This window comes from Populus trichocarpa, chromosome 3, assembly GCF_000002775.5.
Source record: "Populus trichocarpa isolate Nisqually-1 chromosome 3, P.trichocarpa_v4.1, whole genome shotgun sequence".
Taxonomy (NCBI): domain Eukaryota; kingdom Viridiplantae; phylum Streptophyta; class Magnoliopsida; order Malpighiales; family Salicaceae; genus Populus; species Populus trichocarpa.
Window position 1 is genome coordinate 16925361 of NC_037287.2, and position 24579 is coordinate 16949939.

Here is a 24579-nt window from a genome sequence, read left to right on the forward strand (position 1 = left end):
AACACAACAAGGACCGAACATACTCTTAAAGAAAGATCATACATGACTGAATAAGTGAAAGCCTACCTCTTTGTTGGTTGCTGCGAGGTAACACTTATGGAACTGTGACGGATTTTTACTCAAAACATTCTAGCTGTTCTTACTCTCCTTTGTAACAAATAGCCATTCAGGATGATACCCTCTTGGAAGATTGCTAATTTGCTATAGAAAATACAAGAATCGCCCACAGCATATTTTACAAATGCAAAGTTTAAAATAAGGCTCTCTCTTCTCCAAATTTCCTTTAAGAGGTAAGGTTTCGATCATTTTGTTGAGAAAGATCTTCTAACTCATGAGCCAGCTAAAACATACTCTGTTCCACAGAAGTCCAAGCCAAACCTGAGAATACTGTAAATATACATCAGTTGTACGGGCGGCATTACGTATAACCTGATATCTCAGAAGAGAACAATCTAGGTCATATATTAAGGTCGACCGACTTGTCTTCTATAGTATCTGCTCCTCATGATACAGATACAATCCAAGCCCAAACCGGGCACATGCTCTGCAGAAAGCTATTTCCTCTGCTGCAGCAACTGGATCTTCAATGGCAACATCACTGGATGATACCGTCCCGGATGATTCACGATGAGCCTGTGTCAGTGCATAATAGCGGTGGGTTAAGGACATAACCATAACAAAGCACGTAGCAGTTTGCATATTAGTCAGTTAAAAAGCAGAACCACAAGAAAGCGTGCACCATCAGTGCCTATATATGTCAGCATGTAATATCAATAAGTTACAGAACAGACCCGCAACAAAGTGCGCACATCTTAGAGCACATGCAGATGAGAACAACTCAGAAATGCAGAATCAACTGCTTTATTTTATTTCTTCAACAAAATGGATCTGTTTCAATTTCTACGTAATGCCACTTCCATGTTAAACTGCAATGATGAACTAACATGTGCAACCAGTTATGAACAATGGCTAGAGCAAACAGTCCCCAAGCAAGGTTACAAACTTGGAACAGATTGACACAAGTAAGAACTAAGTGTATATTGTTCACCCGCTTTATGAGTAAACAAAGGAATTGACAGACAAATCTATCATGAACACATTTCTCCAGTATTTGTATCGAAGGATATTCTAAGAATTACTCGATTTCATGATTTCACATTACCATACATCATTCTGTGTCACTAAGTGCATGTGAACTCTACCCATCAAAGAGACTTCACATAGGATTCTCATGTTGGTACATCAAAGATTCATATCCAAAGATACAGATCATTGGTCAATCAGACTGGTTTAGTAGTCAAGGTCGAGGCCCTTAGAGACACAGGTTTGAATTTCCACAGCCCAGAACATCGGCTTTGGCCAAAATGAAAGGGAAAAAAAGATTCACACGTTGTTCAAAGAATATTAGATAACACTTGGTAGATTCAAGAACAGTGGAGCATGACTGGACATTACCTTAGATTCTTACCATAGACATATAGGGGTTCTTTAACTTGGTGGGGAGTAAGAATATATAGTGCTCTTAATGAGTTCCTGAAAATCTAACTCCAAAGAGAAATCTTGTGTACGCATAATACCAAGGTCCACAAAATGTTTCAAGTAAATATCATGATTACACCACCACCGTATTTCTCATCATATAGAAGGACATAAGTTCATAAGATATAAGTTGAGATTTGCACTACTTCAATGAACATATGGTGTGTATTATGGTTAGATGACCATTGAATTTAATTACCTAAAATATCCTAGAATATAATAAAAACAAAACTGGATAACAAGTTTTTCTATATCCTGAAGGGAAAAGGAGAGAGAAATTCATCAAAAAGTGAAAAATATGTGCAAGTCATTGTCTACTGGTGGTGGGATACTTAAGAGGTCACTTTTGCTATTAAAAATTTCAAGCTTTCTTTAAGTTAAGAATTTTCATCCTAAACATAATAGCTTAAAGATTTTCATGCATTACTTACACACATAGCTCATGGTCTAACACCCTTTCAAAGAGTATTCGACCATTTCAAAGGCTTAAGACATTTCTTCTTTTACTCTCTTTCTCTTCTTCTTCACAAAACACTCATTCTCCCACCAAAACACTTTGCTTTTGCATCTCCAAAAAAGCCCCCTTGAAGAAGACAAAACTTTACCTCTTTAAATTATTAGGTAATTTCCTCTTCTCAAACTACTCCTTTGTCACAAGGTGAATTCTCACACTTTTCTACCTCACCTGCAAACAACATTCCATCCAATGTTCTTGAAATCCCTTTTGATGATAGCCCTCTTTATCCAAGATCTTTCTTTGTAAATCATAAGTCCTACGAAAGATATTATGCTCAAATGTTCTATAAGAGAAAGGTCGTTCATGGATGTCAAGTTTATCTTGATGGGTTGGGGATGTTTTCAAATGTTAAAGTGTTGATAATCCATACACAATGGAACTCATTTGTGGAAAATAAAAGTAAGAAAGTCTTTACAAAGATAGTGAGACAATTTTATGCTAATCCTGGGACTAATTCAAGAATAAATGAAAAGGTCTTTGAGGCATCAAGCATGGTGAATAAAAGGCATATAACCGTCACCTTGAAAGATGTTGCCTCTACCTAATGCTCCCTCTTCATGGGGAAGATATTTAACGAAGAAGGTCATATGGATATGAATATGACTTTTTCACCAAATAAGCAGTATGAGATACTATTGGGTAACAACAATGAAGAAATGTCTACGGGCTCTCGATCGGCCAATCTTCTGACTGTTTCGGATAGAGTCCTTTTTAAAATAGTCAATAAAGTCATTTTTCCCTATGGTAATCAAAACAATGAACTTGAGTAACTTACAAGCTAGGTTATGGCTAGCTTGAAGACTCAACAGAAAATCAATCTTCCAGTTCTTATACTCTGAAATATCCTGATCATTTCAAAATCTCCAAATTCATCTCTTATCTATGGTCATTTCCTTACAAAGTTTTTTTAGTCAACCAAGTCAATCTTCAAGGACCCTCAGTTGAAACCCTTATATATATCAACCACAGCTTCTTTCTCAAACATTTGTTTAAGTGGGATGATGTACTAACGAATTCATCTACAAAGAAACCACACCTTCATTCCTCTGCCGACTCTCTCATCTCTCAACTAAATGCTGAGTGATCTCACCTCTACAGTCCATAGCCAAAAAAGAATAAATATGGGATCTTGAAGTGGGGTCAAAAACAATTCACAGAACGGAAATAGATCAAGGAAAAAAAATTGCAGATATGTTCACCAAGATTTGTGCAGCTATTAAACTTGCCTTTCCTTATGGCATGTGTAGCTGTCAATTTTTGCAAGATTGGTTAACAGTACAATTGAAAAATTTGTTCCACCATGGTCTTGGTTTCAGGAAAGTGAACCTCTAGACATGCCAACCAGCATTGAAATAGAGAGATTTTTCCAAGAAATTTCATACTGTAAAAAAGAAATACTTAGCAGTCCTAGCAGTGCTCTATATCAGAGAATTTCTAAATTACATGAATAGCCCTTTTCTTCAGCAAATTTAGAATAAGTGAATCAATGAATGAACAGAAATATGCAAAAATAACAGCAATATAAAAAAAAGAATATGGACCGCACCTCTCCATCAGATCCTCGTATAGTGACACGGTATACCACAGTCACACTTCCATTTTCTGCAAATATAACATCACGTATTTCTCCACACCATCCTGCCAAAAAGGATTTTAATAGACTATTTGTTCACAAAAGACCAATCATGTATTCCAAGTTGTACTATCCATGACACAAGCTACTCAATTATAAACTTAAATGGCTTGAAAGGAAAACATGGATGGAAGGTTCATAGATTATTGGCCAAAAGAGCTCTCTTTTGACCACACTTGATTGTGCGGTTCCCCTGATTCAGCTTTGACTAGCCAGCCATCATGCTAATAATATGCATAGATATCTTGCTCCCCAAAGCGTGATTATTCCACTAACAGTAATTTTGGAATGTATTTCAACTGCTCCCGGCCCTAGTTATAAAACTACAAGACGGCATTTTTCCTTAGCAAGGAGTCAATCAATGTGTCTCTTAATAGGATGGATTTAGAAATTAACAGTATATGTTTGGGAGGAAATGGAAATGGCATTTGAACTAAAACAAGTGCAGCAGCATGCCAATTTTATTGCCAAATTACAGCATACGACATAGAAATGGATCAATGTAGAGATTAATGGCATTGTAGATAAGAAGTCAACCGCTAAAAATTAAAATAAATAAAGAGGAAAAGACAAACCAGGAGCATAGAAGCTGAGCATGCGGTTTGCGTGGAACCTACAAAATCAACCAGCAAAAATAAATCACCAGCACTCATCAAGACCATCAATCACAGCTTCATCAGTTGAATTACATTAAAAAAAGAACATAATCTATAATTAATAATAATAATAATGAATTTATGTACCAGGGGATAAGGGTGGAAGAGGAATTAGGAGGCTTAATGATGTTATCAGGAATCCTCTTATTGAGATCACGCAAGATCTCCGAGAGAGGCCGCGTAATACAAGAAGTGTAAGCAGAAGCCAAAGAATTATCAAGCGGGACCACATAATTGGAATTTGGCACTCCTTTCTTCTTCACTCCACCATCTCCTCCTCCTGCTCCTGCCGGACCGCTTCCACCACTACCGTTCCCACTGCTTCCAGCTATTATAGAATGCATGATCAATTTACAATTCCTAGTCCTAAAGTAATTATCACGACTATCAATCATGTTCAATCTACATGATGGAGATAAAAGAGCCGCCGGCGACGGTGATTTTGTGAGGAAGACGACGGAAGAGGAGTTGTGCACTGACATTATTTTGGTTTTTGCTTGTTTGTTGAGTGTCAGTTACGAAATTTTTGAGAGGTGCGTGCTGGATGGGAACTCCTTACTTACCCACCAACTACTGGTATTATTATTATTATTATTATTATTAGGTAGGCGTTGTTAACTTAGGTTTTTGACTTGGTCAAATTTACGACTTTGTTTGAATGGAAGGTTGTTATTACAGTTTAGCGCGATTTGTTGTCTGAACGGAGCAAGGATATCTGTGTAATTTCGGCTTGTTCTTGGGTAAGTCGTTGTTAGCATGTGGTGTATGCACGTGCTTCTTTCTTTTCCAGCTACTACACGCTTGGTGGTGGGTGGCTGTTTCCATGCTACCAATTTCTTGTCTGAAAATTCTCTCTCGCTCACACATGATTAGAGAGTGACAGTTTGACACTAACGTTGTAATTAGCTCAGGGGATTGGATTACACAAAAAAAGAATTTTCTTGTATTTCATGTCCCTTTCCTCCACTAAGAGGTCGGAAACAAGTGAACTTACGGGCTGCCATAACCAAAATACAAGAAAAGTACGCTGACCACAGCACACTCTAGCCAAGCTATAGGAGTAACATTGACATCTGAGTTGAATCTGTTGGCTCTTTTACATTGCCTTTTTGTTTTTGCTTCTGGACCTTGCTCGGTACTTTTGACCCGCGTGAAAGAGAAGAATGCTAGTCCTTTCACACCCATAATGAATAACTAGATTTGCCAACGGCATCCATGGAGGATAAGCTGTCCTCTCATAATGGGCACAAAAGTGCTCTTCACGGTCAGGCAACTATTTCCCATAGAATTCCTTGCCTATTTATTTAACTCAGAAAAGGACAGCACTTGTTGGGATGCGGCAGATTCTGCAGCTTCTAGCAAGTGCTCGCAACCCCAGATGGAAACCTACTTTCGTATTTTCCTCTGGATGAAGGGGGCTGAGAAGGAATTTCCAAGGATTTTAAATGAGGGAAAGATGTCGATCAGGAGCTCGATTTACACAAGCAGACCCATCGCACTGCAAATTAATACAGGAAGAAGTAAGACTGCAGCACAGCACTGCATATCAAGTGGCTGAGACATCTGGTTCCCGACACATCAAACCGCTATTTCCACTGATATATTGAACAAAAAGAACACTACTGGAATTAGCTCTATTTTTCATGAGCTTGCTTTCCTTTTTCTACATATCCTAGTAAATGAATCGACACAGCATACAACTTCTTGCAATCATATTAATACAGTGATCTAATTTCTTGAGATCAGATCCGAATAGAAAATGAAATGAGATTAATTGTGAGAGCAGAACAAACATAATTATAATAGTAGTAAATGAAGACAATCAAAGTCATGGTCATCATATAGGCATCTCCCATCTCAACTAAGTTTCGACTTATTAAAGACAAAGACAAACCTTAAAACATCTTTAAAGTGCACATGTATATCCATAAAAACACAACCATAGATAATGCTAATGTTCTGTGTAGATATCTGCAGTCTCATCCACTCATCAACCAAGTTGGCTCTGCTACATCTCAGACTCCAGGCCAGGCCAAAAACATATTTCATACTCCAGATAAAATGTAGCTGCATGACAAAAAGCAAGCATCATCCCCACATTAAGCTTGTTTTAACTTGGAAAATATCACAATCTCCATTATTTAAAGGGTAGAAGAAGAAGAAGAAAAGCATTAGATAAGTTGAAACTGATCATTCTTCCAAAACAAAAATCAATGTAACATTATTGGAAAGATAATGAGACTTAGTGCCATATGAGTTTAGAGATTAAGACCTTGATTATAACATTGACAGTGTTTTCTGAGCATTGGGCAAATTCAAGCACGGCGCAGCGCACGCTGGTGCAGGCTCTTTAGCCCCATTCTCCTGCACCAGCAATGGGGTGGGGTTGGCTGATTGTTATTCAGAATCATCATAAACATCTCCATCAGAAAGATCAAATGATCTCATATCAAGCTGGTAACGGAGGATACCACCAATCCCTCTGCAAAACTGGGATCCTTCTTGTGATTTGTTAGTAACAAACTCTAGAGTGCAACCAAAACGCTTGTACTCATTTGCAAACCACTCCAGCAGTGGCATTTTATCTTGAACTTCCAGTTCAGCTTTGGTTTCTGCATCCCTAAAGTTGTCCTGGTTGGTTTCCTGCTCCTTATTCAGATGTTTTATGACAATCTCACCAGTGGCAGAGTTTTTCAACTGGTACCTATTAATATCCAAACTTTCCCACACAATTAGAGTTTCAACAGCACCCATCTCCAAAGCTTTCAGAGTGTCATCAACACCAAAAACATATTTTCCTGTATCCTGACTTATCTCTTCAAAGTACTTGCCTATCAAGCGCTTCTCCTGTATAAATTTCACATTGGAAAGAATTTCCGCAGACAGTTCAATTGCCTGATTAAAACCATTTTCCCCTCCATATTTCCTGAAGAGTGAGGGAGAAAGGAGAGATCAATTCCAACTTTCAAAGTGTCAGCACTTGGAAAACATTAAAAAAAAATCTATGCAAACATCAGCACTGCATAGAACACCTAAAACTTTAACTAATTCCTACGATACCTGAAGCATTGTATCCCCAGCTTCAGCATAAAACAACTCCTGACCAGATAAATTGTTTCGGATCAATGCCGAAACAGCATATAGTGCTTTAATGGCTTCTTCTATGGAATTAGATTTTACCATCTTTATTAGCTTAGTCAGTGCCCCAAGTTCCAAAATCTGACAGACATAATATTGCAGAATTAGCTATTGACTCATTGCTAAGAGTATCAGTTAAAAAGAAGAGAGCCATCCAACACAGAACAAGCAAATATTATTGACGAAGAGAATAAACATGAAGGATAGATTTTGTAAACTATAGAATTTATGGTAAAACATGATCCAACAAGTTCACATAAGAAAATTAGCAGACCTGTTTTTGAACAACTGGATTATTTTGATAAGCTTTTCCAAGAACCCATGCAGAAAGTCTCCTTATGTCTGGGTCAGGATGATTAAGTTCTTGGATTACTATGGCAAGACCACCAAGTTTGTTCAAATCTGACACAAAACACAGTACCAAAATTAGCCAACAATAATGCAGCCAAAACATCTAGAATCTCTCGAAACAAAACAAGTATAGGGTTTGCAATTGTTATGATCATGTGCAATTAAGTAATGCAAAAAATCTCCAGGCATATCCTACAAAACAGGGCAATCAAGGTTCAATAAATATGCTCACTAGATTATTCTGGATTATTGTAGTCTGATGCCAGCAGGGGATCAAGAGACTAGAAGAAGAGGACAAGATCCTACATGTTTCTAAAAATAACACGAACTCCTGACAGTACTAGGACAAAAAACAATTTTATATGTGCCACAATGAGACATTTTCCTGCCACTCAAAGAACTCATGGCTTGCAGAGGTGAAGTCCTTTAGAGATGCTCGTCTTAGATTCTAAAGTAACCAAACATCTATCCACCCATTGCAAACATCACAGAGCCTCCACTGGATCCAAAACATTAAGGGGGAGCAAGTAGATATCAGCTCAAGTCAGTCTGACTCAAAGTCAAACCATGGCACAACTTCGCAAGCATACATGCACACACATTTATATCTGTAACTCCAGTGATCCATTACAATCATCTCCTGGAGCTCAGTTTTGCAATTCTGCTGATAATATTGGATGCAATGGTAAAATTGAGAAATAAAAAGGAACAAAATCTCTAAGCTTGCTTATGATAATGCAATAAACTGGAATTCAAAGTCTATTGGCTCATATCCCAGAAGGAATTTATGAGAAATAGCTAGACTTGAACATACCATTTGCATTATCAAGTGGCTCAACAAGTATGAGAAGTTCCTGCAACGCACGTTGGCGATCTTCCAAAGATGAAGATGAATTGTTTAAATCATCTATCGCTATCTGCATCAACTGTGCATCGGATGGCATGTTCATCTTCTCTATCAACTCTTACATCACCAGAACGAAAAAAGAAACAAGCAATTAATAACAGCAGCAAAATTAATCAAAGCCTTGGTTACTAAAAATTATAACCTTAATTTCTAATTGACGCTTCTGTAACTCACTAGCAGACAACCTCTGAACATCTTCTGCACTTTCTTTTAATTTCGCTGGATCAGAATGCCCTAAATTTATCACAAAAACAAGCAATATATTATAACAAAACCACATAGAAAAAAATATTCAAAAAACTTGAAACGGTGTTTTAATACCAATGGTCCATCGTAACACTCCATCAAGAGAAGAAAACCCGCCGTCATGGTCGTCAACATCCGCACCCGCGGATAAATAGTCGCTGTTTCCCGGCTGAGGCTTGCTCAAGAGATCAGACTCCAGTTTTCCTTTTGACCACACTAACTCCGCTGTAGCAGAAGTTTCATTGACTCGCTCGCCACTAATCACCGTTGCAGCGGTTAAAATCACTGCCGAGGCCAACAGAAACCTTAAAACGACACGCTCCATGTTAACGAAAGATTAAACAAGGTTTTGTTTTAGTTGATGTAAAGGATTAATTGGTAATCATATTATGAAGTTGGTTTGGTTTATATGAAGTGGGTTTTGGTTCCGTCTGTGAATGCACTGTTGTGGTATCTACGGGTTTCTGGAAAAGAAGGAAAGAGAGCGGGGCCGGGTGGGTTTGAGGAAGAAGATAACGAGATTACACGTCATGTCTTCGAATCCATACCGTTAGTTGGTGATCAAGCGGTGTCTATAGACTTTGATGATGGAAGATAATGATCCACGTAGATAATTAGAACACGATAACAAATATAGTCATATTTTTCATGTCCCGCGCCTTTTTTTTATATATATAGTGTTTTAAAAATATTTATTTATTTATTTTTAATTAATTTTTTTATATATTTTCAGATTATTTTAATATAATAATATTAAAAATAATTTTTATAAACTAAAAAATATATTTTTTAAATATATTTTCAAACAAAAATTACTTTAAAAATAATTATTATTACAATATCAATTACATTATTTTTTCAGAGTTTTTGTTATTTTTGTCTTCACAATATCATTTTGTTACTGTGAGCAACGATATCAGATATTTTGGAAGAGGGATGAAATTGATACAAAAACGAGTAGAGGGATGTTTTAAGAATAAAATGAAGAGTACAAGGGCTCTGCAAGCATTAACCCATGATAAAGGAGGAAAAGCAGCGGTAGTATTAGGTTACAGCAGCATTGGTTGGGGTTCCCGGTTCGCTCCGTGAGGCATATAGCAAAAAATTAGTAGCAGCGCGTGATTTGCATAAATAGAATAGCTGAAAGCAGTACCAGCTAAGGGCCGTAGAGGAGAGGAGAGGAGGAGAAGAAAGGAGCAAAGAAGATATGGTGAGACTGACAGCCGACTTGATTTGGAAAAGCCCTCATTTCTTCAATGCCATCAAGGAACGCGAATTGGATCTTCGAGGTCCCCTCTTAATTTTATTTCTCTTTCAAAACCCTAACCCTAACATACACAGGCACCACGCCCATACTCTCTCTTTATGTGTCTTCTATTGCTTCCTTATTTGTTTAATGAAAATCGAACCTTGGCCTGCAGGTAACAAGATTCCTGTAATTGAAAACTTGGGTGCTACTGAGGTACTACTTCACTTCTTTTTACTTGAGCCTGAGATAAAGTCGCTTTTTCTTCATGCATATAATGCCTACCCCAAACTAAATCTGGACTGAAGTAGGTTTTGTACTCTCTGTACACTGCTAGTTAATTTCGTCAATGTTCTTGCTTTTATATATATAATTCGAGCTAATATACTTGCTGCTACTATCTCTAAACTGAAATTCAAACCTAGTAATGATCATCAGCTTAATAATATTGCACTTACAATTCAATGACTCTGGGTTTGCTTTTGCTATTATTCACCAGGACCAATTTGATACGATTGATTTGTCTGACAATGAGATTGTCAAGCTGGAAAACATGCCATATCTTAATCGGTTGGGCACTTTGATAATTAATAACAACAGAATTACCCGAATCAATCCCAACATTGGAGGTAAGTTTTTAATAATCCTTTAATTCTTTCAAGTTACGCATCCCAATGTGGACAGACCTTATGACGTGTCCTGTTTTCGTGGTTGTACTAAGTACAAGAAGTTTATGTTGCTTTGTTTTGCAGAGTACTTGCCAAAACTACACACGTTGGTTCTTACAAATAATAGGCTTGTCAATTTGGCGGAGATTGATCCTCTCTCTTCTCTTCCAAAGCTGCAGTTCCTTAGTCTTTTGGATAATACCATTACAAAAAAGCCAAATTATAGGCTGTACGTGATTCATAAACTAAAATCACTCCGGGTTCTTGATTTTAAGAAAGTCAAAGCCAAGGTGAGACTTTGCTTCATTGTTCTGCAGTTCCTTAAAGTTTTTGCATTCTTGGTGTCTTTATTTTTTTGTCATACACATTGTTTTGCTTAAGTGATGTACCTATATTTTACCCCAACAAAACTATAGTTTTAAATAAGTGCTATTGCATAGAAGATCGAAAAGTGTTCCTTCTGTCTGGTATGTTTTTTAAATATAGTTTTTTTTTATTCATGTTGAATTGCTTTGCAATCTTGCCCTTGAATTGCAGGAGAGAGCAGAAGCAGAACATTTGTTTTCATCCAAAGAGGTTGAAGAAGAGGCTAAAAGGGAATCTGTCAAGACATTCACTCCAGGTGAGATTCCAAACATTCCAGAAGTTGCAGAGGAACAACAGGCTCCTAAAGTGGTTGCCCCTACACCTGAGCAGATTATAGCAATCAAGGTACTATGCTCATTACACTTAACTGCTTGATGTCAACCCCCATCAAACTTTGGCAGGTGTGGAGGTGTTGAGTTTGTTCTAACATTATATTGAGAACCTTGGCATTATCTTCAGTGCTAAAAAATTTCCTTGCTTTTGCTCATTTATTTTGGAAGGAAAAGGGTATATTCAATTATGATGTGCTCTGGAGCATCAGGGGTGTTCACCATGTCTGTCCTTTCCAACTTTACCCTATCCAACCATGCTCGATCTTATTTTCCAATTATTTAGGAAAGGGAGTCAGCTCAGTTACTGATCATGGAATAATGGTAGCTTGGGTTATCATTTGAGGATGACTGAATACATTTTCCCTAAGCATGAACAACATACATCATTTTGTAATTTCTTTTCTTTTACTATTTCTACGAAACACCAAAATTCCAGATGGCATTCTCAATTTCAATCTGCCTTGCCCAGCTATATGTGGAAAAACATCAAATTCGCTCAATTTCAAATTGATTCTACCTTATTGACCTATTTTTGGGGTCGGGCTATGGATTTTGCTAGCAAATTCAAATAACCAACAAGTATTGAGTTGACTGAAATGTTACTCTCTAACCATTCTATCTGAATCTTTGAGCATATGCTATTGAGCACGGCATGTTGTTTTTGGTTGATATTTGATGCCCTTGTCCTTTTCTTTTAGTTATATATGAGAATTGTTAGGTAGTGTTTGGCTATTGTTTCCGGACATAAGAGACGGAGATAGTGGGGACAAAGTAGACATGTCTTCTTATACTTACTATTTTGAAAGTACAAAAATTTCCTCTAAAACTGTCCAAAGATTTTATTTTATGTTTCTATCACCGTCTCTTCAAGCAAACATGTTTATGTCTCTTATGTATCTTTCCCTTCTATCCTAGACACTGACCAAATGCAACCTTCGTTACCAAATATTCAGAGATAAAGTAGTTACCTCTTTAGCAATATCAGACAACCTATATTTTTTTATGGTTTTCTCCGGAAGAAATGAGAACTGTGGATAAGGCTGGGTTTGGCATTGAAAAGATGGATTTTTGGTGACTGTTGAGTGGCCTGATTTTGAAGAATTAGGTGAATATTACTGAAAGAAGAAAAATATGAGGGAGCAGTGGCAATTACAGCTATGGTTCCTAAGCAATCACACATTCACACCGAGGAGAGGCAATTATGCCATCTGATGGTTTCTGTAGTCTCATAATGCGATGCTATTGCCTCTGAATAAACAGATCATGGACCTTCGATTGTGATTAATCTGTGCTCCTTCAACCTCATGGAACTTGGAGTTTGGAATCTTCTATGATAAAAAAAAATTAAAAAAATTTATTCTTTTCGAGTAGGAAAATCTGAATAAAGATCACTTGTTGGACTAGCAAGACACATGAATAAAAAATGATACCTTGAACTTCTTCTGTTGTCTGTTTCCAATAGATTTTGAAATTACAGAGCTAATCCTAACTCTGAATCTCTAAGAAATCCTATAAAACAATGAACCAGCACTCAAGCAACCCAAATAACCATAGCTAACTTAATGAGGACTCGAGGAAACTCATTTATGTTTGAAATAGGCCTTAATTGAACTTAGAGCACAGCTTCCATGTCAAGTTTTCTTTTTCTTGAACATTCTTTTCTGTATTATGAAGTAGAAGCACCTTTATCGTTTCTACTGGCCATAAACTTGGATTTTGAAGCTGCATATTGCTTTACAGTGTTTTCCTTTCCTCTTAAAACATCATGCTTGTGATGAATACTGCATAGTTTGCCATCAGTTCATCTATAGATTAATTCAGGTTATCATCTGTTTCATTTGGTTGTATGATCGGTGTGCAGGCTGCCATTGTCAATTCCCAGACTCTTGAAGAGGTGGCACGACTTGAGAAGGTGCATCCTTTTGCTTACTGAAATATCTTGAATTAGAATCTGTCAATATCTCGCATTTATCTCAATACTAACATTTCATGTCCAAATTGTTATTGCATAACAGGCATTAAACTCCGGCCAGCTTCCTGCAGATCTTAAAATTTTGGATGATACTGGATCAAACAGTGTCAAAGAACAAGATGACAAAATGGCTACTGACAGTCAAAATGAGGCTGAACCAAACAATTTGGAGGAACAGAAGGATAATGAAGCCACACCTATGGAACAGGTATCATTCTACTTAAAATACTGTTCCAGAACTAATTTCTCTAAATCTCTATGCTTGCTCCGCTCCTTCTTCTCTTTTTTGCTTGTGCAATTTTCAGCACAAAGCTGTTCATAGCATCTGCTTAGCAGGCTGGATGGTTTTGGCTTTTATGTTTGGGAGGTGCTTGATTTGTTCACACTGCTCCAAGGGCTTTATTGTTCCTCCCCTTATTTGTTCATAGCATCTCCTTCCCATTTCTCTTGCACAGAATGCCAATGGCACTCAAACCCATGCTGGCATAACCCAATTCCTGGCCCTTAAAGGCACTAAAGATGGAAATTTTATTCCGCCAAGCTTTTAAGGTGTTCCACTCATTTCCGAGGTGAATTTTTTTATACAGATGCAACAGTAGAGAAATGGACTGGTCCGCCCTTCCTGGCAACACATAAATTGAATTCCTTTAACCCAGTCTCATTGATAACCAGTACTCATTAGCGTGTAAATCCTTGGGGGATAACAATAGGAAATGATTTGGATAGCAGTTAATGTGATTTCTCAGCTCATACAGTGAATCTGTCCTTCCATATCAAAAGAGAAAAATCTCTCTTGGTAGTCGTGTTAATCTGGAAGTTCAGAATCCGGATTGTATCTGTCAATTTGAATTTGTTGATAGTTGTAGATTTCATCTATGTGGATTATTCTTCCATTGGCTTACAAGTTCGTTATTGTATTTATCAAGAGTTTCGATCCTTTAAAATGCCTTCTTAGTTCTTCGTGCCTAAATAGCATGTTTTTGATCCCTTTGGTAGCATTTTTTTTTTCAAGTTATATGAAATTCTATTGTTTGCTTTTGTCCCCTCTGTTTCTCCCACGGTAACAGGTTTTGATATTAATGCAATTTCCTTTAATCACTTGGTTCTTTTAATATATTTTGTTTTTCTTCTGTCAGGAATAAGAGCTACTTCAAATCCAGTCCACAAGGAAAGGTGTTGGCATTCCTGACGAGTGCTTTGACAACAACGAAGTTATGGTTTTGTTGAGAATTTAATCAGTTTTGCAGGGATCCTCTTATGTGCAATTATTTAAGCTTCCCCCCTTTTTTCTTTCAGTCATTTCTTGCTCACGAGGCATGTATTACTGACCTTCTGGGGATGTATACAGGTTGACTGTATACAGGTTGACTGACCTTTTACTGATAGGTTAGCCCTAATTAGCTGCCATCTTTACATGTATGTCCGGTTTCTGATTTAAAACAAGATGAATATTACTTATGCTTAAAACGCACAATTCAGATGGTTATATATCTGCTCTTCTTTTGGATGATAATTATATACCCGAAACTGAATTGTTGAGAATAGAAAAATATTGCATATCTTAAGAGCAGTTATGGAACATGTAGGAATTTGTAATTTACATGCCACAAGAATGACTATGAATAAAAAATGGCTACAAAAATGCGTCTATAATGGTTCATGAAAACATGATTGCGAGTGTCTTGAAGAGCCAGATCCTCACACGGGTTTGAGAGTTGCTGGATCCCTTCTCAGATGTCACGGGAGTATATGCTTCTGTACAAAAGTTGATTTGGTGGTAAGCAGAAGTGATGGATTTCTCTTGTCTGATGGGATAATTAGATATGTTATGACCATGGGAAATTAATCACATGATTGGTCAGATTCAAGTTTAATCCTTTTCAAGTCTTGGATGGAAGGTTGATACTGTATTAACGCTAATTACTTGAACCAATGTATGAAACACTGTACACAAACGAAAGGGAAAACGCAAATGACTCTTTTTATCCCAAAGGGAGGCGGAGAGAGTGCTGGTGAGGAGGGAATACCTTGCTTCCAAGGCGAGGGAGTATTTGCAGAGACTAATGAAGAGAGAGAACGGCTCTAGAGATCCTTTTTCCTATTGCAAGATGCAGGAGATATCAAAAGAAGCTAGTGCTATGATAGAAGGGTAAGGTTCAGACGAGGAAAGGCTCTCTAGCTCATGAACTTCAAGGTCGGAAACTGAGGTTGAAAAGGGTGTCAACGATCATATGAAAAGGATATGATTGTATTATGTTGACTGTTGATTTAGAATAACCATTGATAAAGTATCTGTTGCTGCTGCTACGACATCCGTAGCTGTAGACTTGTAGTGATAGTGATGGCACTGGTATGGCTATCAGGCACGAGCCTCTGCCTCGTCAAGAGATGGTCATGGTCGAACTGGAAGTGGCAATGTCTTCTTTGCTCTCTCTTTCTCTATTTTGAGAAGCAGAGTTCCAAGCAGCATCGACAAGTATGGGTCCCCGATGTTGAATGCTTCCTCTGCCGGTGCTTGGAGTAGTGCCTTTCCTGGCTGGTAGGTTTATGCAGATCACTCCCTTCTACCTCTTCTTAAAATTAAAACTCTTGGCTTCACTTTGTGCTTCATTTCTATTACAATGCAATCCCGTGGTAGTTCATGATGGAACGTCCCACCGCGACCTTGGCATACCAAGCTTGGTATCGTGACTTTAAACCTGTGTTTTTTAAAATTTTAATTTTTTTAATTAAATTTTTATTTTTATTTTTAAATTGTTTTAATGTGTTAATTTCAAAAATAATTTTTAAAAAATAAATTATTATTTTAATATATTTATAAATAAAAAATAATTTAAATCATAACCACTATTTAAATATCATTTCATTTCATGATATCAACAGAGCGCGCAAAATTTTAAGGCTCGTGTTGCTACTAATTTATTCAGGCTGTCCCACCTCCTTGTCACCTTGTGCCATGCACTTAAAAACTTTTGTGTTTCTAATTGGTACAAGCTTTTGTGCGTTATGTAGAAAATTGTTCTGCAATGCCATTGAGACTCTTCCGGCTGTGTTTCTAATTGTACATCACATGCCAACTAGTTTATATATGAAAGTATACGGTTCCATTCATCTGAACAGGGAACAGCATGCACTTCTTTACCAAGGTATAGAAAATCCAAGACCTGTGTATCTATATTTTCTAGCTGGTGTATACGACCAGATATATGAAGATTCCTAATTCTATCTGGGTTTATAATCAATTTTGATTTGTAGAAATTCTTGAACATATTATCCACATCTCCAGTAGAATCAAGGGATGGAGAAGTAGAGCAGCTGACACGATCTACGGTGCTTTTCTTCCATCCGGAAGAAATGAGTACACCAGCACCCAGGGGACTGGTTAAAACAGGGATTAGGGCTGTGAAAAGATTAGATGCGACAATGCAGGTTTACATTGCAGCAAGGCCAAATGGTGCAGCTCCTAGTTATGCTCTTATGTTTCGCTTGACTACACTATGGTTTCATCATCCACATTTGCAATTCTTTGTTGGAGAAATAATAGAGATGAAATACAAGAAACAAAAACGAGTGCACAGGAGTAGTTGATATTAGCAGCACTAAAAGCATGTTTAATCAGTTTGCGAACCATCAACAAGAGGTTAGCATTGATTACAAACGAAAGCTCAGGAAATTTCCACAGCAAAGATGGAAGAAGCGGGTAGCATTAAGAGCAACTACACAAATAAAAGATCAGGAATTCCCGTCGGTAACTGTATTCTACAAGATAGAAGGAAATCCAACAGGTCAATTTTCAAAACTTCGATTGGGGAACGCAAAACATACATATATAACTTAATTGGGCACAAACTTGGTAAAAACCCACTTCCGACTCACTAAATCTTCTGCCTGCCAGGGAGTTTAAATTTAAACCTTCTGAGAGCCTCTTGTGCATGGTTTCCATTGGCATCGAACTGAAAGCAGACCTGCCCGATTGCACAAGTCGCCCGGGGCTTTTCCAGAAGGCATCTTTCATGCTAGTTTGGAGCCTATTTGCTCCAGCACAGGAAAGCATCTTGTTGATGCGCAAGACAGGCATGAAAGGATGCACTCTAGCCTGAAGATGGAAAGCATCGTTTCCTATATAATTAGCCATATACCTGTTGCACGCAATGCGTGCAGCTTCAAGAGCTTCACTTTACACATTTTCTTTGTCCCAAGAAACAAGATGTGCACAGAAGGGAAATTCATCAACACCTCTCTTTTTTCATGCCCGTACATAACTTCTGTTATTTGGATCAGGAACTCCTCTGCCATACCTTGACTTGGGGTAGGGCTTATTTTTAATCTGCCAGCACAGCGCAGGTCTTCGAACCATGGCACCTTCCTATTATCATAACAAAAACAAAACAGAAGCTTTAAACAAATGCAAAGCCAATTCCCACTCTGAGATCAAACCAAATTTCCACATTCATTGACCAAAAATACTCCCTCAGAACCGAAATTGTTTTCAACATATGCATTCAGACAAGGCTGAAACTTTTATACGAAGTTCAATCATTGGGAGTTTCACAAGACAAATCTAGTTATAATAATCCACAATGCCAACGAATACTGAGGGTTCTTGCAACGAAGACAACCTTCATAAAAATGACCTCTAGATCTTATTACCACAGAGATAGTTCCTCAACACAAAACAGTAATTAATTTTGAAACTCCTTCAAATGGCACATACAAAAACAAATTGAGCAGGCTCCCTCAGAATAAAGGCTAGTTTTCAACATGTACAGTCAGACAAGGCTGAAACTTTAATATAATGTTGAATTTCAATCATTGGGAGCTTCGTAGAAGTAAGACAACAACAGAAGTAGAACCCATTAACGATTTAAAATAAATAACAAGAAGCAAACACGAAAAAGAAAAAGAAAAATCAAGAAGGACACAAAAAATCTCTAGCGTGCATATACGGAATGGGGTTTGAAATTTGAAAGCGATACCTGCTTTTGAGTCAGGCTGCAAGGGAAGATGGTGTAAGGGCGACTCTTGTCTTCGACACCAGATAGCCCTCGTTTTATAGCTGAAGTTTCCATTCGATATGACCGCTCCAAAACCCTAATGCTACACTGGGCTGGGCTTGGATTTTGATGCTTCGTAATAGGCTTAGGCTCAGCTCTAGTTTTTTTTATCTAAAAAATTATAAATTAGTTATTGTTGCAAAATAAATTAAATAATCTTTCTACATTTCAAGATTAATCAATTCATTTTTTTACTCTTAATTATTTGATAGATATATTAAATAGAAAATAGTTATTTAAATTTTTAAATAGATCTATTAATTTTTTCATCCAATAAAATCCCACCTATTTAATCATAAATAAACAATTTACTAGAAAAGAAAAGAAAATCCTCATTAAATTAATAATTATTTGTGTAGTAGAGAGAAATAAGAGCAAGAACTGTACATTCTTAATATTAAATAATTTATATTTTTAATTTAGGAATTAAAACAATTCTAAAATATCATCAATGTCACTAGTTCGAGTTCCAGAAACCTCAGGACCACTAGAGATTTACATGGTCGTTAATTTTAGGGCCGGAGAAATTAATCAAAGTACGCGTAAACTAGCCCGAGCATCCACGATAATAATAATAAAAAAAGAAATATCATCAATCATTGAAGATAATTTATTATCTAAAGATGAAATCAAATATTGAAGTTCATTGTTGTTCTAAGAAATTTATAGAAATCAATGAGATATCATTAAAGCAAGGGGTTTTCAATTATATTTGATATTAATTACCATGTTATTATTGATATTAGTATACAGTTTCGATTTTGCATCGACGTCTTCACTTTTTTGTTATCCAAGACGTCAAAGCAACAGGACCAGCACGGGGTAAAGCGAAGAGTTGAAATAATGGGGTTTGAGAACAAGAAGAACACCATGTCAACATGGGAAATGCGAGCGCTTCTCTCATCTAGATCACGAAACGGCGAGCAAAGTTGGCATTTTCTTTTTTCCTTCGTATCAGTTTACAGAAGATGAACACTTGGATAAATTATTTTAGAAATATAAAATATTTTCCATATAAAATATTTTTAAATAATGATGAAATGATAATATATTATTTTAGATAAATTATTTTAAATAATGATAAATTATTTTAAATATTTTAGATAAATTATTTTAGAAATATAAAATATTTTCGCAATACAAACACACCCTTAAAATTTAAAAATATAGACATTATTATTATTATTATCATGCATTGATTCACTATCTATATTTTGTTATGAGTGAATCAAACAAGATCATTAGATTCAGCAGAAGAGACACCGAGTAAAATCCTCAAACATACCAACTTTATTAATTGTTATAAACATTAACCTTTTATTGCAAAACGTAACTTGTTAAATCTTTATAAAAAAAAAAAAAAGGAACAATTTTCTTGTAATCAATGAGAGAGAAAAAATAAAGTCGAGGCGAGAGAAATCTTTCCATCCACAACAAGAAACTTACCACCTCATCATCTTTAGAACTAAAAAAACATTCTGCTAAAGTCGTGTGATAAAAAATTCACACCAAAGAAAATCACCAGTTCACATCTATGAACTAAAAACATTCCACTTTAGTCATGGCATGGAGATGAATCGATGAAGCAAAAGCACCAACCCAATGGGTGGTTGTTTTTCCTTCTCGTCTGGAAAAAGAATGTGTCATCACACAAACAACAATTGACACAGGCTACCGAAGAGCTTAGAAGAAAGGCTGGGGTTGAATCGCTTGTTCAATTCATCAACAAACTAGTAAATGAATCGACACGGCATACAACTTCTTGCAATCATATTAATACAGTGATCTAATTCATTGAGATCAGAATAGAAAATGAAACGAGATTAATGGTGAGAGAGCAGAACAAACATAATTATAATAGTTGTAAATGAAGAAAATCAAAGTCATGGTCATCTCCCATCTCAACTAAGTTTCAACTTATTAAAGACAAGGACAAACCTTAAAGCATCTTTAAAGTGCACATATATATCCATAAAAACACAACCATAGATAATGATAATGTTCTGTGTAGATATCTGCAGTCTCATCCACTCATCAACCAAGTTGGTTCTGCTGCATCTCAGACTCCAGGCCAAGCCAAAAACATATTTCGTACTCCAGATAAAATGTAGCTGCATGACAAAAAGCAAGCATCATCCCCACATTAAGCTTGTTTTAACTTGGAAAATATCACGATCTCCTTTGTTTAAAGGGTAGAAGAAGAAGAAGAAAGCATTAGATAAGTTGAAACTGGTCATTCTTCCAAAATAAAAATCAATGTAACATTATTGGAAAGATAATGAGATTTAGTGCCATATGAGTTTAGAGATTAAGACCTTGATTAGAACTTTGACAAAGTTTTCTGAGCATTGGGCAAATTCCAGAGCGGCGCAGCGCAGCTGGTGCAGGCTCTTTAGCCCCATTCTCCTGCACCAGCAATGGGGTGGGGTTGGCTGATTGTTATTCAGAATCATCATAAACATCTCCATCAGAAAGATCATCAAATGTTCTCATATCAAGCTGGTAACGGAGGATACCACCAATCCCACCAAACCCTCTGCAGAACTGGGATCCTTCTTGTGATTTGTTAGTAACAAACTCTAGAGTGCAACCAAACCGCTTGTACTCATTTGCAAACCACTCCAGCAGTGGCATTTTATCTTGAACTTCCAGTTCAGCTTTGGTTTCTGCATCCCTAAAGTTGTCCTGGTTGGTTTCCTGCTCCTTATTCAAATGTTTTATGACAATCTCACCAGTGGCAGAGTTTTTCAACTGGTACCTATTAATATCCAAACTTTCCCACACAATTAGAGTTTCAACAGCACCCATCTCCAAAGCCTTCAGTGTGTCATCAACACCAAAAACATATTTTCCTGTATCCTGACTTATCTCTTCAAAGTACTTGCCAATCAAGCGCTTCTCCTGTATAAATTTCACATTGGAAAGGATTTCCGCTGACAGTTCAATTGCCTGATTAAAACCATTTTCCCCTCCATATGAAACATCAACCACGTTCAGAATTTTAGCCTGAAGTCGAGGATCAAACATATCGGATTGACTAAGCTCAGTCTTGAAGTCAGCTGATCCAGCAAGTATCAATCCCGAAACATTAGGCTGGCTGGTGGCAGGATTGATATAGAACTGTGTGGCTAGTTCTGCTGTCTTCCTCACATAGTTGTGGCGCTTCTCCATTCGAAGTCGAGCAAATCGAAGAGCAGATTGCCCTCCTCTCCCATGTTTCTTCGGAAGGTCAACAGTGAATTTATGCAGCACTTCTCTAGTGTTGCCACTCAGTGTCCCGAAAAGAGTCCCATTCCCATCCATGACAATAAAGCCGAACTTGTCATCAGATTCCAAGAGTTCGCTCAGAGCTTCTGTATGAAATTTGTTGTCACAGAGATAAAGAGACGCATTTATGGGCCTGAAAGGCTCAAAGTCAATTGTCACTTTCTTTTCCTTCCCATCTTCAGTCACAATTGTCCCAGTGTAAAGCACAAGCCCATTGGGAGGAACTTTGTTGTAAAGTTTGAGCCTTTGCTGAGCAGATGTAATAGCACCAAGCACAGATTGACGATTGACCCTGCTCTTAATGTTTGACGCAGTTCCAAACTCATCTCCAAGCATCTTAGTGACACGAGAAATCTGATCACGTGGAGGCATGATAAGCGAAATCATGCTTGTGCCATTACCTCGAGCAGCTTCCAGTGCTTTGATAAGCTTTTTTATTTTCCAAATCTCAATGTTCTTATCAGTCTCATGACCGTCTGACATTGTGGCGTGTTTAAGAACAGACAAATTTACCTGCAAAGATAGCATAAGAACTTCATAATTAACCACCAAGACAAACGCACGGTCTGGAGATATCAAAAGGAAAGAGCAAGTACCAGCAATATAATGTCTAAAAGTCTAAGTTCTTGTGGGAAACTATTTAGAATTAGAATCCAAATGACACTTTTAGGATTCCTAAATCACTTAATTAAACAGGAATATGATATAACCTTTTTAAACTAAAATGAGAGGGGAAAAAACAGAACTAAACCCCAAACAACCGTCACTAAATACAAAATCATAAATTAAAAATATAAACAATAAAGTAATTCCAGTTTGCCTAGCACTGCTAATCAAAGTAGTCAACGAGAGAGAAACAGAATCCACACAGCGAAATTCAATTTCAAAAATAATAAACAAAGTAAAATCATGAAATTCGCTAAGAGAATATCCAGGATTATGACACGAATCACAGAGTGCATCATGGAGATCAAATGAAAAAAATATGCTAAAATTCAGAAGATAGTATCTGATACTACTATTATAATAATAATTGTTGAAATATTTTATTTTAATATTAAAGAAATGGAGGAGAGAATAGAAGATGGTGACGCACCTATCGCCTCCCGAGAAGAAGAGGTGGGTCTTTTATTATTTGTCCGCGAAGAGAATCGCAGAAAAAGATCGCACGCATTTTATATTATAGGATGCCCTAACCCTAACCCTAACCTAGCCCTAGTTAATTAACCCTGGTTCGATTAAAATACCCAATCATGGTTATAGTTAGATTGTTTATTATTATTCGGAGAACAATAAAATAAATTGCGGGCTAAAGGGACGGAATAATAGAATACAAGGGTGTGTGGCTGTGTGCTCTGTGCAGTTTCAAAAAACAATTTTTCTTTTTCAATTTTAGTTTTTTATTTTTCTCCAATAAAAAATTAAAAAACATGTTTATTTATTAAAATTTCAGAATATTTTTCTAACCCAAAAAAATGAAAAATATGTTTATGTTATTTTATTTTTCATTTGGAAAAATATAACAAAATGAAAATCATGTTCAGATAAAGTTTGTTTTCTATAATATTCTAAAATTTTAACATGTATAAATATTTTTTTGTCATTTTTTATCATTAATACGAGAAAAAAATTCCACCTTGTTAAATTTTTCATTAGAAGAATAAGCATAACAATATAATATTTTTCATTGTTAGAGTGTATATTAATAATAAATTTTTACACTCATGAACAATATTAATTAAGATACAATAAATTCTTAATGATTATAATCATTTCACAATTAATTTGAGATGATTGATTTTTTTAACCAAATTCATTTTTTGTTGTTATTTAGATGTTTATTTTTATTAACGTGGGTATCCGAGTCAGCTTATGCGTATCTCGACTTTTCCCACGGGCCCTGAGTCAATGACCATGTAAATCTTCAGTGGTCATTTTATTAGCAATCACAGGGCTCGAACCTGAGACCACAGGAAAAGCAAACCTTTTAGTCCCAAACTTTTACCACTGGACCACCTACTAGATGATTTTTAAATGTTTTTTTTTCACCACATTAGTACAATCCTTGTTTAGAAACTATTGTTTTTCTCTATCATGTTCTATAAATAATCAATTAGCTCTATTTTTCATTCTAATAAAATTAACTTGGAATAGCACTTGTGTTCCACTACAAGTCTTTGTCTAATCTCATGGCATAAAACAACTAATCTCATTGCTACACTTTCCTCCACGCTAATATCCCTTATAAATTATTTGGTAACGCGGTTGCAAACAGTGTTTTCAAAAAATTCAATTTTTTTTAAATTTAATATGATTTGTATGTTTTGGATCGTTTTGATGTGCTGATGTCAAAAATAATTTTTAAAAAATAAAAAAAATCATTGGCATACATTTCGACACAAAAGGTTATTTGAAAAGCAACCGCTACCATAAAAAGTTAATCTCTCATCAAATTCTTTAACTTTAACTTATGACATAAATTTTGAAAAACATGTGGCCTCGTACAAAAACTCTCATGATATATAGTTAGATTTCTGATTAACACTTTAAGTACATGTTAATTCCCACTTTAAGTACATGTTAATTCCCACTAAGCATGGATGTTCTATTTTTTTAGCATATAAACTTTCATATTCTATCATATATAATATTATTATCATAAAAAATGAATTCAATTCAAAATAGAA

General features: G+C 36.3%; 4 protein-coding genes and 1 pseudogene across 8 annotated transcripts; 1 reads left to right on the forward strand and 4 right to left on the reverse strand.

Moving 5' to 3' along the window:
- Positions 1–94: 94 nt before the first annotated feature.
- Positions 95–4924, reverse strand: LOC7497566 (DNA repair RAD52-like protein 2, chloroplastic). The gene is made up of 4 exons (XM_002304583.4): positions 4433–4924; positions 4265–4302; positions 3603–3694; positions 95–633 (listed from the first exon to the last, which is right to left on the reverse strand). The coding sequence occupies exons 1-4, from the start codon at positions 4825–4827 to the stop codon at positions 487–489; spliced, it is 672 nt and encodes a 223-aa protein (XP_002304619.4). The 5' UTR covers positions 4828–4924; the 3' UTR covers positions 95–486.
- A 341-nt stretch (positions 4925–5265) lies between these two features.
- LOC7463221 (eukaryotic peptide chain release factor subunit 1-3) lies at positions 5266–23112 on the reverse strand. Of its 5 annotated transcripts, XM_006385801.3 has the most exons (4): positions 22989–23112; positions 20941–22405; positions 6240–6412; positions 5266–5843 (listed from the first exon to the last, which is right to left on the reverse strand). In XM_006385801.3, the coding sequence occupies exon 2, from the start codon at positions 22373–22375 to the stop codon at positions 21065–21067; it is 1311 nt and encodes a 436-aa protein (XP_006385863.2). In that variant the 5' UTR covers positions 22376–22405; positions 22989–23112; the 3' UTR covers positions 5266–5843; positions 6240–6412; positions 20941–21064. The 5 variants fall into 5 exon arrangements, with proteins under 5 accessions (XP_006385863.2, XP_024453852.1, XP_024453850.1 ...); XM_024598084.2 differs by lacking the exon at positions 5266–5843 and having other exon boundaries at positions 6096–6412; XM_024598082.2 differs by lacking the exons at positions 5266–5843; positions 6240–6412 and adding an exon at positions 20456–20736.
- On the reverse strand, positions 6743–9312 carry LOC18109759 (hsp70 nucleotide exchange factor FES1-like). The gene is made up of 6 exons (XM_024598135.2): positions 9063–9312; positions 8884–8975; positions 8649–8796; positions 7758–7885; positions 7406–7564; positions 6743–7192 (listed from the first exon to the last, which is right to left on the reverse strand). The coding sequence occupies exons 1-6, from the start codon at positions 9310–9312 to the stop codon at positions 6743–6745; spliced, it is 1227 nt and encodes a 408-aa protein (XP_024453903.2).
- On the forward strand, positions 9983–15084 carry LOC18109761 (U2 small nuclear ribonucleoprotein A'). Its single transcript, XM_006387983.3, has 8 exons — positions 9983–10276; positions 10409–10449; positions 10733–10862; positions 10986–11191; positions 11439–11612; positions 13461–13511; positions 13615–13779; positions 14708–15084. The coding sequence occupies exons 1-8, from the start codon at positions 10195–10197 to the stop codon at positions 14711–14713; spliced, it is 855 nt and encodes a 284-aa protein (XP_006388045.1). The 5' UTR covers positions 9983–10194; the 3' UTR covers positions 14714–15084.
- LOC112326985 (60S ribosomal protein L10-like) lies at positions 17156–18539 on the reverse strand (annotated as a pseudogene).
- Positions 23113–24579: the final 1467 nt, after the last annotated feature.

What these genes read in the sequence shown, in the direction of transcription:
- LOC7497566 (XM_002304583.4), bottom strand. Translation starts at nt 4,827, where the DNA reads ATGTCAGTGCACAACTCCTCTTCCGTCGTCTTCCTCACAAAATCACCG. An exon ending in TCTTCCACCCTTATCCCCTG is followed by an intron (nt 4,303 to 4,432) that starts GTACATAAATTC and finishes TTGATTTTGTAG; the next exon opens with GTTCCACGCAAACCGCATGC. An exon ending in TACGAGGATCTGATGGAGAG is followed by an intron (nt 634 to 3,602) that starts GTGCGGTCCATA and finishes GCACTGACACAG; the next exon opens with GCTCATCGTGAATCATCCGG.
- LOC18109761 (XM_006387983.3), top strand. Translation starts at nt 10,195, where the DNA reads ATGGTGAGACTGACAGCCGACTTGATTTGGAAAAGCCCTCATTTCTTC. An exon ending in ACGCGAATTGGATCTTCGAG is followed by an intron (nt 10,277 to 10,408) that starts GTCCCCTCTTAA and finishes CTTGGCCTGCAG; the next exon opens with GTAACAAGATTCCTGTAATT. An exon ending in AAAACTTGGGTGCTACTGAG is followed by an intron (nt 10,450 to 10,732) that starts GTACTACTTCAC and finishes ATTATTCACCAG; the next exon opens with GACCAATTTGATACGATTGA.
- LOC7463221 (XM_006385801.3), bottom strand. Translation starts at nt 22,375, where the DNA reads ATGTCAGACGGTCATGAGACTGATAAGAACATTGAGATTTGGAAAATA.
- LOC18109759 (XM_024598135.2), bottom strand. Translation starts at nt 9,312, where the DNA reads ATGGAGCGTGTCGTTTTAAGGTTTCTGTTGGCCTCGGCAGTGATTTTA. An exon ending in GCCACTTGATAATGCAAATG is followed by an intron (nt 7,886 to 8,648) that starts GTATGTTCAAGT and finishes GTTTTGTGTCAG; the next exon opens with ATTTGAACAAACTTGGTGGT. An exon ending in CTGGGGATACAATGCTTCAG is followed by an intron (nt 7,193 to 7,405) that starts GTATCGTAGGAA and finishes AAATTTATACAG; the next exon opens with GAGAAGCGCTTGATAGGCAA.